The following is a 15,294-nucleotide window of genomic DNA, read 5'->3' on the forward strand; positions in this document are numbered from 1 at the left end:
CCCCTTCTGGCACTTTCTAGCGCCTCTGGACCTAAATTCAAGTTTTGGTCTTTTTTGGTCCCCTTTTGCTTATCGGTAAAGGAAGACGTGCGAAACTCGTCTCAAGCCACTGAAACTCCATGAATATCACTCCAAGGACTCAAAGGAAGGCTTTCCCGCCACCTTCTTGCCGCCTGGCACTTTTGATCCAAGTACCAGTTTTGGTCTCTTTTCGTCACCTTTTGCTTACTGGCAAAGGAAGACGTGCCAAACTGATCTCAGGCCACTAAAACTCCTTGAAGATCACTCCTAGGACTCAAAGGAAGGCTTTCTCACCGCCTTTTCCCCTTCTGATACTTTCTGGCGCCTCTGGACCCAAGTTTCAGTTTTGGTCTCTTTTGGTCCCTTTTTGCTTGCCGGCAAAGGAAGACGTGCCAAACTCGTCCTTGGCCACTAAAACTCCTTGAAGATCACTCCTAGGACTCAAAGGAAGGCTTTCTCACCGCCTTCTCGCAGCCTGGCACTTTCTGGCGCCTTTGGACCCAAATTGAAGTTTTGGTCTCTTTTGGTCCCCTTTTACTTACCGGCAAAGGAAGACGTGCGAAACTCGTCTCAGACGACATAAACTCCTTGAATATCACTCCTAGGACTCAAAGGAAGGCTTTCTCACCGTCTTGTCCCTTTCTGGCACCTTCTGGTATCTTAGACCCAAGTTCCCATTTTTGTCTCTGTTGGTCCCTTTTTGCTTACTGGCAAAGGAAGACGTTCCAAACTCGTGTCAGGCCACTGAAACTAATTGAATATCACTCCTAGGACTCAAAGGAAGGCTTTCTCACCGTCTTGTCCCTTTTTGGAACTTTCTGGCGCCTTTGGACCCAAATTTCAGTTTTGGTCTCTTTTGGTCCCCTTATGCTTATTGGCAAAGGAAGATGTACGAAACTCGTCTCAGGTCCCTGAAACTTCTTGAATATCACTCGTAGGACTCAAAAGAAGGCTTTCTCACCACCGTCTCCCCTTCTGGCACTTTCTTGCGCCTCTGGACCCAAGTTCCAGTTTTGGCCTCTTTTTGTCCCCTTTTGCTTACTAGCAAAGGAAGACGTGCGAAACTCGTCTCAGGCCACTGAAACTCCTTGAATATCACTCCAAGGACGCAAAGGAAGGCTTTCTCACCACCTTCTCCCCATCTGGCACTTTATGGCGCCCTTGGACCCAAATTCCAGTTTTGGTCTCTGTTGCTCCCTTTTTGCTTACTGGCAAAGGAAGACGTGCGAAACTCGTCTCAAGCCACTGAAACTCCATGAATATCACTCCAAGGACTCAAAGGAAGGCTTTCCCGCCACCTTCTTGCCGCCTGGCACTTTTGATCCAAGTACCAGTTTTGGTCTCTTTTCGTCACCTTTTGCTTACCGGCAAAGGAAGACGTGCCAAACTGATCTCAGGCCACTGAAACTCCTTGAATATCACTCCTAGGACTCCAAGGAAGGCTTTCTCACCACCTTCTCCCCTTCTGGTACTTTCTGGCGCCTTTGGACCCAAATTCAAGTTTTGGTCTCTTTTGGTCCCCTTTTGTTTTTCGGCAAAGGAAGACGTGCGAAACTCATCTCAGGCCACTGAAACTCCATGAATGTCACTCGAAGGACTCAAAGGAAGGCTTTCGGACCACCTTCTCCCCATCTGGCACTTTCTGGCCCCTTTGGACCCAAATTGAAGTTTTGGTCTATTTTGGTCCCCTTTTGCTTATTGGAAAAGGAAGACGTGCGAAACTCGTCTCAGATCCCTGAAACTTCTTGAGTATCACTTCTAGGACTCAAAAGAAGGCTTTCTCACAACCTTCTCCCCTTCTGGCTCTTTTTGGCGCCTTTGGAACCAAGTTCCAGTTTTGGTCTCTTTTCGTCACCTTTTGCTTACTGGCAAAGGACGATGTGCGAAACTCGTCTCAGGCCACTGAAACTCCATGAATATCACTCCAAGGACTCAAAGGAAGGCTTTCCCGCCACCTTCTTGCCGCCTGGCACTTTTGATCCAAGTACCAGTTTTGGTCTCTTTTCGTCACCTTTTGCTTACCGGCAAAGGAAGACGTGCCAAACTGATCTCAGGCCACTGAAACTCCATGAATATCACTCCAAGGACTCAAAGGAATGCTTTCTCACCGCCTTCTCGCTGCCTGGCACTTTCTGGCGCCTTTGGACCCAAATTGAAGTTTTGGTCTCTTTTGGTCCCCTTTTGCTTACCGGCAAAGGAAGACGTGCGAAACTCGTCTCAGGCGACAGAAACTCCTTGAATATCACTCCTAGGACTCAAAGGAAGGCTTTCTCACCCTCTTGTCCCTTTCTGGCAGCTTCTGGTATCTTGGACCCAAGTTCCAGTTTTTGTCTTTGTTGGTCCCCTTTTGCTTACTAGCAAAGGAAGACGTTCCAAACTCGTCTCAGGCCACTGAAACTAATTGAATATCACTCCTAGGACTCAAAGGAAGGCTTTTTCACCGTCTTGTCCCTTTTTGGCACTTTCTGGCGCCTTTGGACCCAAATTTTAGTTTTTGTCTCTTTTGGTCCCCTTTTGCTTATTGGCAAAGGAAGACGTACGAAACTCGTCTCAGGTCCCTGAAACTTCTTGAATATCACTCGTAGGACTCAAAAGAAGGCTTTCTCACCACCTTCTCCCCTTCTGGCACTTTCTTGCGCCTCTGGACCCAAGTTACAGTTTTGGCCTCTTTTTGTCCCCTTTTGCTTACTGGCAAAGGAAGATGTGCGAAACTCGTCTCAAGCCACTGAAACTCCATGAATATCACTCCAAGGACTCAAAGGAAGGCTTTCCCGCCACCTTTTCCCGTTCTGGCACTTTCTGGCGCCTCTGGACCCAAATTCAAGTCTTGGTCGTTTTTCGCCCGCTTTTGCTTACCGGCAAAGAAAGATGTGCGAAACTCGTCTCAGGCCACTGAAACTCCATGAATATCACTCCAAGGACTCAAAGGAAGGCTTTTTTCACCGCCTTCTCCCGATCTGACACTTTCTGGCGCCTTTGGAGCAAAATTCAAGTTTTGTTCTCTTTTGGTCCCCTTTTGCTTACCGGCAAAGAAAGACGTGCGAAAGTCGTCTCAGGCCACTGAAACTCCATTAATATCACTCTAAGGACTCAAAGGACGGCTTTCTCACCACCTTCTCCCTGCTTGGCACTTTCTGGCACCTTTGGACCCAAATTGAAGATTTGGTCTCTTTTGGTCCCCTTTTGTTTACCGGCAAAGAAAGACGTGCGAAACTCGTCTCAGGCGACAGAAACTCCTTGAATATCACTCCTAGGACTCAAAGGAAGGCTTTCTCACCGTCTTGTCCCTTTCTGGCACCTTCTGGTATCTTGGACCCAAGTTCCAGTTTTTGCCTCTGTTGGTCCCCTTTTGCTTACTGGCAAAGGAAGACGTTTCAAACTTGTCTCAGGCCACTGAAACTAATTGAATATCACTCCTAGGACTCAAAGGAAGGCTTTCTCACCGTCTTATCCCTTTTTGGCACTTTCTGGCGCCTTTGGACCCAAATTTCAGTTTTGGTCTCTTTTGGTCCTGTGACGCCTAAAAATAACAGGATTTTTTTATTTTTTTTTGAAACAGGAGAAGCGGAAGGATAACACATTTTTTGAATTCACCTCTAGTACATCACATTTCTGTTTAGGGATTTGTGGTCTCAACGTACAATATCAAAACTAAGTAAAATGGGGATCTCTATCCGATACGATACTTTTGGGTACTCCATGGAGTCGTACAATCTCCTTGATATAAATTTGAGTTAGTCGTTCCAGGGAATGCTTCATGTTTACAGGCAGGAAATGGGCTGATTTGGTGAGACAGTCAACTATGACCCAAATAGCGTCGTTCCCATTTCTGGTTCTTGGAAATCCAGAAACAAAATCCATAGCAATGTCGCTCCATTTCCACTCCGGAATGCTCAATGGTTGGAGTTGTCCCGCTGGTTTCTGATGCTCCACCTTTACTTTTTGGCAAGTTAGGCACGAGGCAACATATTCCGCTACTGCTCTCTTCATTCCGGGCCACCAGAAACTCTTCTTCAAGTCTTGATACATCTTCGTGGATCCAGGATGAATACTCAGAGCGCTTTTGTGAGCTTCCTCCAAGATCATTCTTCTTAAATCTTCCTTGGCAGGAACACAAATCCGCTCCTTGTACCTAATCAATCTTTCCTCATCTTGGTAAATATGGGATTCTTTTCCTTTCTTCCTTGCTTCAAGCCTTTCTAGTAGATACTTGTCATCTCCTTGAGCTGATCTTAATTGTTCCAAGAATTCATTAGTGATCTTCAAATTCCCCAATATTATGCTGGAAGGAGTAAATTGAGTTGCCAAGTTCAAGTCCCTAAACGATTCTAGCATTTCCAGCTCTTTGATCATCAAGGCTGTCACATGTAGTGACTTACGACTTAGAGCATCCGCTACAACATTTGCTTTTCCAGGGTGATATCGCAACTCGAAGTCGTAATCCTTGAGAAACTCCATCCATCTCCTCTGGCGCATGTTCAGCTCTTTCTGGTCAAACAGGTACTTCAGACTCTTATGGTCGCTGAATACCTCAAATTTTGCTTCATACAAGTAATGTCGCCATATCTTGAGTGCAAAAACTACGGCCGCTAACTCAAGGTCATGGGTTGGGTAGTTCTTCTCATGTGGTCTTAATTGTCGGGAGGCGTATGCCACAACCTTCTTATTTTGCATCAACACGCATCACAGTATACATCAAACCTTTGTTGTGGATCAGGAAGTACTAAGATAGGTGCAGTGGTCAAACGAGTCTTTAATTCTTGAAAACTATCTTCACACTTGCTGTCCCATTGAAAAGGTTGATCCTTGCGAGTTAGTCGAGTCATAGGTGTAGCTATCTTGGAAAATCCTTCGATGAAACGCCAATAATATCCAGCAAGTCCTAAGAAGCTTTTGATTTCTGTCACTGACTTAGGTGGTTCCCACTTCAATACGACTTCTACTTTCGATGGGTCTACCGCAATTCCTTCCTTTGAAATTACATGTCCCAATAATTGAACTTCTTTTAACCAGAACTCACACTTAGAAAGTTTCGCATAAAGTCACTTTTCACGTAGTATTCCAAGAACAATCTTTAAATGTTCCGAGTGCTCTTCGGGAGTGCGAGAATAGACCATAATATCATCGATAAAAACCACCACAAATTGGTCCAAGAAAGGATGAAAAACCCGATTCATATAGTCCATGAATACCGCAGGTGCGTTCGTCACTCCAAAAGGCATCACTTGATACTCGTAGTGTCCATACCGAGTCCTGAAAGCTGTCTTTGGAATGTCTTCTTCTTTAACTCGAATTTGATGATAACCTGACCTCAAGTCTATTTTGGAGAACACTGCGGCTCCCTTCAATTGATCCATGAGGTCATCGATTCGTGGTAGCGGGTATCTGTTTTTAATGGTGACTTTATTCAGTTGGCGATAATCAACGCACAATCTCATGCTTCCATCCTTTTTCTTCACAAGCAAGACTGGGGCTCCCCAGGGTGAAACACTAGGTCTAACCAGTTGTTTAGCGAGTAATTCTTCCAGTTGATTCTTCAGCTCTGATAATTCCGCAGGTGCCATTCTGTAAGGCGCAATAGATATGGGGCCAGTGCCAGGCATCAAATCTATGGAAAACTCGGTTTCCCTAATTGGGGGTAAGCCAGGAATATCATTAGGAAATACTTCAGGAAATTCACAAACCACTGGAATGTTTTCTAACTTCTCTTCTCCTTTGGCTTCAACAGTGGCCAAAATAATATAGGCTTGAGCTTGTTCTTCCAAGATGTCTACCTGGTTTTTAGCACGAGACTCTAGATGACTCCATTCCATATGTTTAGGAAGGTCAAAAACTAAGGTCTTCTCTTGGCAATCTAAAAGGACATGATTGGCAGAGAGCCAATCCATTCCCAGGATAATATCCAGGTTGGTAAGAGGCAAGCATATCAAATTAACAAGAAAGCTCTTGCCCTCTATTTGAATTGGACAGTGTAAGCAAACATGGGATGCGGTTACGGGATTATTAGTGGGGGTAGAAACAACAATATTACATTTCATGACAAGAACAGGTAATTTTAATCGCCTCACACAAGATTCAGAGATAAAGGAATGTTTGGCGCTTGAATCAAACAACACATTAAGGGATGTCCCATTTAGAATGCATGTACCTTGGATTAGGTTTTAAGATTGAGCAGCTTCAGCACCACTCATTGTAAATACTCTCCCCCTTGTACTGGGTCTTCCTACCGATGTTGGAGATACGTTAACGGGGTTTTGACTTCTCACCTCACCCTGATTACTGGAATTCCTTTGGCCTTGACTGGGGTTTCTTCGGTTCGTTCCCGTAGAGATAGTGTCATTGCTGCGGGTAGGTTGTCTACAGAAGTGACCAAGATGGCCCGTTCTTTGACATTTAGGACAAGGGTTAGGATGCTGACGGCATTGAGATTTGAAATGAGGACCTCCATAGTTGTAGCACATCAAGGGTGGTCGATTTACGCTTCCACTGCTTGACCTCTGGCTTTTTACAGGTTCGCTCCAATAACTCCTTGTTGGCGTAAAATACGGCTTACGTTTTTCTTGAACTTCTTTACCCCTTGATCCGAAACTATGAGCGGGGCGATGAGGACCTGATTGCTTCCACAGAGTTTGGCGAGCTTTGGTGTCATTCTCATATATTCGACATCTGTCCACCAAGGTTGGAAAATGTTGGACTTGGTGACAGCTAATAGCTTGTTTGATATCAGGTCGAAGTCCGCTTTCAAACTTAGAACACCTAGACCGATCATCAGCTTGAGCAAAATATGGACAGTATTTTGACAGTTCATCAAACTTAGCTGCATATTCTCCGACACTCATCTGTCCGTGAGTCAGGGTTAAAAACTCTTGCTCCCTCCTCCTACGGATGTCTCCGGAAAATACTTTTCGAGGAACCGGCGGCGGAAGATGGTCCACTCTACCATGATTCCTTTAGTCTCTAGTTGTTGGCGAGCAATCTGCCACCAATATTCAGCCTCTCCCACTAGCATGAAAGCTGCATAAGTCACCTTTTCCTCCTCGGTGCAAACCATTGCCTCATATATTTTCTCCAATTCTTCTATCCAAAGTTGAGCACTATCAGGGTTAAATCCGCCTCAGAACTGCGAGGGTTTATTCTTGCGGAATTCGGACAATCCACGGTTCAGAACTGGTTCATTCTGTCTTTCTAAGATATCTACTACTCTCCCCAGTAGGGTTTCCATGACATCATCCCTAACTCTCCTAGCCATAACTTTCTGAAATACAAGTAAGCACATCAATTCTCAAAAGTCAATCAGTCACAGCAAAGTAACAAGCACACTAACACACAAACCATAAGGGTTTCCAAACAATTCAGAGATTCACACAGAAGTTGGGCAGTTAGGCCATGCCCCTAGGCCTCAACTGACCGAACTGCTCTGATACCACTTAATTGTGACGCCTAAAAATAACAGGATTTTTTTTTTTTTGAAACAGGAGAAGCGGAAGGATAACACATTCTTTGAATTCACCTCTAGTACATCACATTTCTGTTTAGGGATTTATGGTCTCAACGTACAATATCAAAACTAAGTAAAACAACAACCACAACAATAATGCTCCATCATAACTGAATAACCTCATGCAATGGATAGGGAAATATTTAGTGATAATCTCAGAGTACTACACCTTGATAAGGTAAAATGACATAATTAAAATGCACAAAATCAACATAGTTCAGAGATACATGGAATGAAACAGACTGACTCCCTAAGAGCAGTTCCTTAAAAACAACAACAAACAAACTATCCCAATCAGTTGAGAGGAGAATAATCCTCAATGGGATCGAACTCCTCAGAAGATGTCGGGGAAGCAGAGCTAGAAGAAGCGGCGTCCTCTGTGTCGTCTACAATCCATCCAGCAGTGCGAGGTGGTGAATGAACTGTGGTAAAGGGCGAATAAGTGTTTGGGTAGGTAGGGAGCATGTGGGGCAGTACATCATCATTCCTCACTAAGGGTTCTGCCATATATGTATCTCTCTCAGTGGTCACAGGGGGTGGAGTAGGTTCCTCAGTAGGGAATGGTACAGGCGTAGGTACTGGTCTAGAACTGGGAGTACGAGGATCAACAGACATGGGAGAAGGAGTAGCTGCAAGTGCAGGATAAGGTAGGTGGGAGTCTCCAGGTGGGGTGGAGAAAACAAGCTCGATGGGGGTGTCAACCATAAAGTGGGTGGTCCACGAGTGTCCGACATCTTGTCCATGAATCACCCGTGCCATTCCATGGAAGATGCTTTGCTGTGCTGCCGCGTCGAACACCCAAACGTCCTCCTCAGATGGCAGGATCCATACCTTCACTCGGAAGCTGGTCATCTGTACAATACATATACAAAAGTACAACAACACACACAAACAGGGGTGAGTTCTCCAAACACAAGCAAACATCCAATAGCCGTACCCCAAGGAAGGTGGCTTTTCACACCATCGCTCAAGTCACATCATTATCCAATCTCAGAACAAACATCAATACAATATAGGTCGGTTCATACTTCTCACAGACAATTCCTAGGTTCATCAAACTAATAATGCTCATGATGCATGAATGCAAGTTTCGTCTCTCACTATCCATCCCTCAAATTTTCGTGTTAATGCACATGGTATGCATGGGGATCCCATACTCTACTGCCAACGACTTGCCCAGCATTTAGTGTAGAGTTCACAAATTCATATCCAAGTCGTATGGCGATCGGAGGACTCCATTCCCTGCATCACAATCGCACAGAAAAGAATTTACATCATTATTCAAAAACACCCAAACTGGTGCTTGCCCCAAACTGGGTCTCTTCGGGAATGGACCTCAACGACCCTAGGATGTGGAGTTCTTGTCGGGCTTGGCTAAGGCTTGCAAGTAGGGTCACGACCCGGCCACAGAGAACTCTGCTGCACCATCTAGGTCGACTGTTCCCCCTTTCGCCACCCCCGTAGGTCTACTCGGGACCGAACCTCCAATACCTACAGCTGTGCCTCTGTTATGCCATCAAGTCGTTCCAAAGAAATGTTATGATGCATGGAGTATGATTCTCCTTTCTCTCCTCAACGTTTTCTCAATCTTGGGTCATATAGAATTCAAGCACAGAAACAAAGCCCTCACAAGGCCTGCTCAATCACTATTCACTTTCTCATCTAGCATAAATTTGTTAAACAATAAGGTTTAAGAATCACACACAAACTTCCAATCCCACCAATGCACATCCACTATTTCTCAACACATAATTCTCAATGATTTTGACACAACCCTCTTAGATTTTCCCACCCAAATCCTATTACATTAACTTACTATATTAACACTACTCAATTTATCATTTCCATTGTTATTAACCATACTACCTCCTACTTTAAATATGACTTATCTCCACTTTTCTCTATCTCTCTGGTTTTTCCATTTAGTTATTTTCTAATTACGTGTATTGATTCCCGACTACCTATTTAATTCAAGGTTACTTAGTTTCGTTCTAATTCTTTTTAGGTTCATTAAAATTAGTCCTCACGCGATAGGTTCCATTAAGCTAATAGTGAGATCTTTTCTAAGGATGACTTTTGTTGATTAACTACTATATTCAGTCCCTTAATTACCATCTCCATACCTTTATTTACTATCCTTTTAGTTTAGGTAAACTTTCCATCAAAAAGGGCTCCGCTTAATTCTCTCCTTTTATTCCTTGTATAATGTGATGAACATGATGCATGATTCATCTTAGTGCTCACGGATTCAAGTGCAAACAGCAAACACACCTTATCATTATGCAGTCCTTATCACCCATATTTCATCAAAATTATCACAATTTTAAGTACAAATTTTAGGATTTCTCATCATCAAAACCGAGAATGAATAGTTCTCACTTTCTTGTCCACCACAAATTTCCAAAACACCACATGCATAAAGCTTTTCAAACCAAGTGAACACATCCATCACAATCAATTCAATCATCCATCATCCAAACTAACAAGCAACCATTCTCATGCAAATTACAGAAAGTCCAACACGGTTTTCAATTTCTAAGTGTAGTTCAATATTCTAGGCTTTTTCCATGCAAGATCAAATCTGTCCAGCTTTTCCACTAGATTTTTATCAAATTAAAAATTATGTAACATAAAGGAAACTAACATGCAATGACATAGTTTCATCGTCCAAGTGGAGGGACAACATTTCCAAGTGACATTCAAATTTCTAAGAGAAAACCAAAACACTTAGGGGCTGAAATCAACATACAATGGCTTCCATTTCACATGCAATCCAAGGTTTATTGATTACAAGGGTCAATCAACATTTTAAACAAAGAATCCAGCCAAACAAAGGTGAAACCGAGGCATGCACAAAGAGATCCAAAGCATTTCATGGTTAAAAATTAACATGCAAGTGAAAGAATATGTTGATCAAGTTCACGGTTCATGGTTTCAAGAAGGAAATGTCATTAATTCAAAGGTTCCACCAAGGGAACATAAAAACCGAGACATGCACAAGGGAAGATCCACATCCACACATCAAAGTTTCAAGCTTTTTAGGAATTAAAGTTGATTAAAAGTGAAATCAAACTCTTTAGGAAGTAACCGAGACATGCAAACAAGGAAATCCATACTCTTTTTGGATCAAACTTAACATGCAAGTTCAGATTTGAAGTTCTTCCAACATGCAGTCCAACACACTATTTTTTTTTTAAGGAAAAATGTGTAAAAATAGCCAAGAGATGGACATGCAAACACATCAATTGTGAGAACTCCCCCTTGCCTTGATTGTGACGAAAATTTAGGAGCAAAAGGAGTTGATCTTGGTTGGTTCTTCAAAGGAGAGTTGCTGGACCGAGAGGATGAGTTTCAAACTTCAATCTTTCTCCTCTTGGTTAGGTTGTCTTCCTCGGTTCTTTGAAGAGAAAAAAGGGGAAAAGCTTCAAATGGTTAGGATCAAGTGAAAAAGGAAGCTTTTTAGGAGTTTTTGGTGTTATGCTTCCATGGATCTTCAAATCAAAGAAGGAAAAAGGATGAGAAAGCTTACCTCTTTGAAGGAATGGTCACGGTTTTGAAGAATCAAGCAAGAGAATGCGAAAGTGAAAGCTTGGAGCTCCTTGGCTTGTCTTGGAAGGTTGAGAGGATGAGAATTTTTTGAGAGATTTAGGGAGGGAGGGTCTCAGTTTCTTTGAAGAAATGGAGAGAATAGGAACTTGAAAAGATTTTTTAGAGGAAAGGTGGAGGGCTCACGGTTTTTGAGTGAAAAAAGAGAGAAAATGAGGTGGTTTGGACTATTTATATGGAGTGTTTAATTTCCCTTTGCCAATTAGAACTTAATGCTCACGGTTTGGGCTTTGTGGGGCAATATTCAAATGCAAAACTGCACCAAATTAATTTGAAGCAATTTGGAAGTGGAATTTGGTGAAAAACTTGAATAATAAGGGTGTCACGATTTTTTGTGCATGAATAGTGAATTCTTTTGCAAACTTGTAAGTTAAGCAATCACATTTTGGCAAGCAAAATGCATGGAGGAGTGTGGAGGCTACATGCACACGGTTTGGAGTAAAACATTCCAAGAATTGCGCAAAATTCCAAAGGCTAGATTCTAGGCAGCAATTGCATGCAATGTGATTGGCCGACGAGGAATTTGATGTGATGAGATTGACTTTCGAAGGGACATTTGACATGGTGCAGATTTCAAGAAAAGCATTTAATTGGAGTAATCATGATGCCGGCCTTTTAGAAGGCACGATTAGAAAGTTCCGGAATAATTTTGTCTACTAATCGGGAGGCAAGAATCTTTTGCATGAATTTCTAGTGGTCGATACTAGATTTGGAAATCTTTACAATAATGATTTCTAGATTTCGTGAGATTCCGTGTAGAATTTTGACGGCTAAGGAATGATTACAAAATCTTAGCAATGATTACAAAATCTCACGTTTTTCAAGGTGAATACCTTTGATTTGACAATTTAAATAAGATAAAATTTTAACTTTCAGGATAAAATTATCAGGGGCAGTGTGGACAGTACAGTTGAACATACTCAAGAAAATCCTTGGACGATATTGAAACTATATGTTTGCATGCAGTTACCTTAAAATACCGAACTTAGAAATAATTCAATATTCTTATGAAAATAAAATAAAATAATTCAATTTAACCTCCATCTAATTATTCTGATACTAAAGAAGCAGAGTAAGCAAGCAAGTACGATTCAACGGTCGCTAGCTGAATCAGGAGAATCAGGGAGTTACAGGTCCCCTTTTGCTTACCGGCAAAGGAAGACGTGCGAAACTCGTCTCAGGCCACTGAAACTTCTTGAATATCACTCCAAGGACTCAAAGGAAGGCTTTCTCACCACCTTCACCCCTTCTGGCACTTTCTCGTTCCTTTGGACTCATGTTCCAGTTTTGGTCTCTTTTGGTCCCTTTTTTCGTACCAGCAGAGGAAGATGTGTGAAACTGGTCTCAGGCCACTGAAACTCCTTGAATATCACTCCTAGGACTCAAAGGAAGGCTTTCTCACCACCTTCTCCGCTTATGGCACTTTCTGGTGCCTCTGGACCCAAGTTCTAGTTTTGGTCTCTATTGGTCCCCTTTTGCTTACCATCAAAGGAAGACGTGTGAAACTCCTCTCAGGCCCTAGAAACTCCTTGAATATCACTCCTAGGACTCAAAGGAAAGCTTTCAGCCCACCTTCTCCCTTTCTTGCACTTTTTGGCGCCTTTGCGCCCAAGTTCCAGTTTTCGTCTCTTTTGTTCCCCTTTTGCTTACTGGCAAAGCAAGATGTGCGAAACTCGTCTAAGGCCACTGAAACTCCTTGAATATCACTCCTAGGACTCAAAGGACGGCTTTCTCACCACCTTCTCCCCCTTTGGCATTTTCTAGCGCCTTTGGATCCAAGTTCCAGTGTTGGTCTCTTTTTGTACCCTTTTGCTTACCAGCAAAGGAAGACGTGCGACCCTCGTCACAGGCCACTGAAACTTTTTAAATATCACTCCAAGGACTCAAAGGAAGGCTTTCTCACCACCTTCTCCCCTTCTGGCACTTTCTGGCACCTTTGGAACCAAGTTCCAATTTTGGTCTCTTTTGGTCCCTTTTGCTTATCGGCGAAGGAAGACATACGAAACTCGTGTCAGGCCACTGAAACTCATTGAATATCACCACCTTCTCCCCTTCGAGCACTTTCTCGCGCCATTGGACCCAAGTTCCAGTTTTGGTCTCTTTTGGTCCCCTTTTGCTTACCGGCAAAGGAAGACGTGCGAAACTCGTCTCAGACCACTGAAACTCCTTGAATATCACTCGAAGGACTCAAAGAAATGCTGTCTCACCACCTTCTGCCCTTCTAGCACTTTCTCGCCCCTATTTGACCAAAGTTTGAGTTTTAGTCACTTTTTGCTTACCGGCAAAGGAAGACGTGAGAATTTTGTCACGGGCCTTTGAAACTCCTTGAATATCACACCTAGGACTCAAAGCAAGGCATTCTCACCACCTTTTTCACTTCAAGCACTTTCTCGCGTCTTCTGACCCAAGTTCTAGTTTTGGTCTCTTTTGGTCACCTTTTGCTTACGAGCAAAGGAAGACATGCGAAACTCGTCTCAGGCCACTGAAACTCCTTCACTGTCACTCCTAGGACTCAAACGAAGGCTTTCTCACCACCTTCACCCCTTCTGGCACTTTCTGGTGCCTTTGGACCCAAGTTCTAGTTTTGGTCTCTTTTTGTACCCTTTTGCTTACCAGCAAAGGAAGACGTGCGACCCTCGTCACAGGCCACTGAAACTCCTTGAATATCACTCCTTGGACTCAAAGCAAGGCTTTGTCACCACCTTTTCCCCTTCTGACATTTTCTTGCGGCTTTGGACCCAAGTTCTAGTTTTGGTCTGTTTTGTCCCCTTTTGCTTACCAGCAAAGGAAGATGTGCGAAACCCGTCTCAGGCCACCGAAACTCCTTGAATATTACTCCTAGGACTCAAAGGAAGGCTTTCTCACCACTTTCTCCCCTTCTAGCACTTTCTCGCATCTTTGGACCCAAGTTCTAGTTTTGGTCGCTTTTGTCCCCTTTTGCTTACCATCAAAGGAAGACGTGCGAAACTTGCCTCAGGCCACTGAAACTCCTTGAATAACACCACCTTCTCCCATTCTAGCACTTTCTTGCCCCTATTGGACCCAAGTTTCAGTTTTGGTCTCTTTTGGTCCCATTTGCTTACTTACAAAGGAAGATGTACGAAACTCGTCTCAGGGCACTAAAACTCCTTGAATATCACTCCAAGGACTCAAAGGAAGGCCGTCAAACCACCTTCTCCCCTTCTGGCACTTTCTCGCGCCTTTGCACCCAAGTTCTAGTTTTGGTCTCTTTTGGTCCCTTTTCGCTTACCGGCAAAGGAAGACGTGCGAAACATCTTTCAGGCCACTGAAACTCCTTGAATATCACTCCAAGGACTCAGAGGAACGCTTTCGGACCACCTTCTCCCCTTCTGGCACTTTCTCTGGCCTTTGGGCCCAAGTTCCAGTTTTTGTCTCTTTTAGTCCCCTTTTCCTGACTGGCAAAGGAAGACGTGCGAAACTCATCTCAGGCCACTGAAACTCCTTCAATATCACCACCTTCTCCCCTTCTAGCACTTTCTTGCGCCTTTGGACCCCAGTTCCAGTTTTGCTTTCTTTTGGTCCCCTTTTGCTTACCGACGAACCAAGACGTGCAAAACTTGTCTCAGGCCACTGAAACTACTTGAATATCACCACCTTCTCCCCTTCTGGCACTTTCTCGCGCATTTGGACCCAAGTCCCAGTTTTGTTGTCTTTTCTTCCCCTTTTACATACTGGCAAAGGAAGACGTGCGAAACTCGTCTTAGACCACCGAAACTCCTTGAATATCATTCCTTGGACTCAAAGGAAGGCTTTCTCATCACCTTCTCCCCTTCTGGCACTTTCTGGTGCCATTGGACCCAAGTTCTAGTTTTGGTCTCTTATGGTCCCCTTTTGCTTACCGGCAAAGGAAGACGTGCGAAACTCGTCACATGCCACTGAAACTTTTTAAATATCACTTCAAGGACTCAAAGGAAGGCTTTCTCACCTCCTTCTCCCCTTCTGGCACATTCTGGCGCCTTTGGACCCAAGTTCCAGTTTTGGTCTCTTATGGTCCCCTTTTGCTTACCGGCAAAGGAAGACGTGCGAAACTCCTCTTAGGCCACTGAAACTCGTTGAATATCACTCCAAGGACTCAGAGGAAGGCTTTTAGACATCCTTCTCCCCTTCTAGCACTTTCTCGCGCCTTTGGATCCAAGTTCCAGTTTTTG

General features: G+C 43.7%; 1 protein-coding gene across 1 annotated transcript; it reads right to left on the reverse strand.

The window, feature by feature from the left end:
* Positions 1-6,182: 6,182 nt before the first annotated feature.
* LOC113869296 lies at positions 6,183-6,860 on the reverse strand. Its single transcript, XM_027505555.1, has one exon. It carries the CDS (start codon positions 6,858-6,860, stop codon positions 6,183-6,185), a length of 678 nt encoding a protein of 225 aa, XP_027361356.1.
* Positions 6,861-15,294: the final 8,434 nt, after the last annotated feature.

Source organism: Abrus precatorius, unplaced genomic scaffold (genome assembly GCF_003935025.1).
Source record: "Abrus precatorius isolate BTA unplaced genomic scaffold, Abrus_2018 Scaffold6, whole genome shotgun sequence".
NCBI lineage: Eukaryota > Viridiplantae > Streptophyta > Magnoliopsida > Fabales > Fabaceae > Abrus > Abrus precatorius.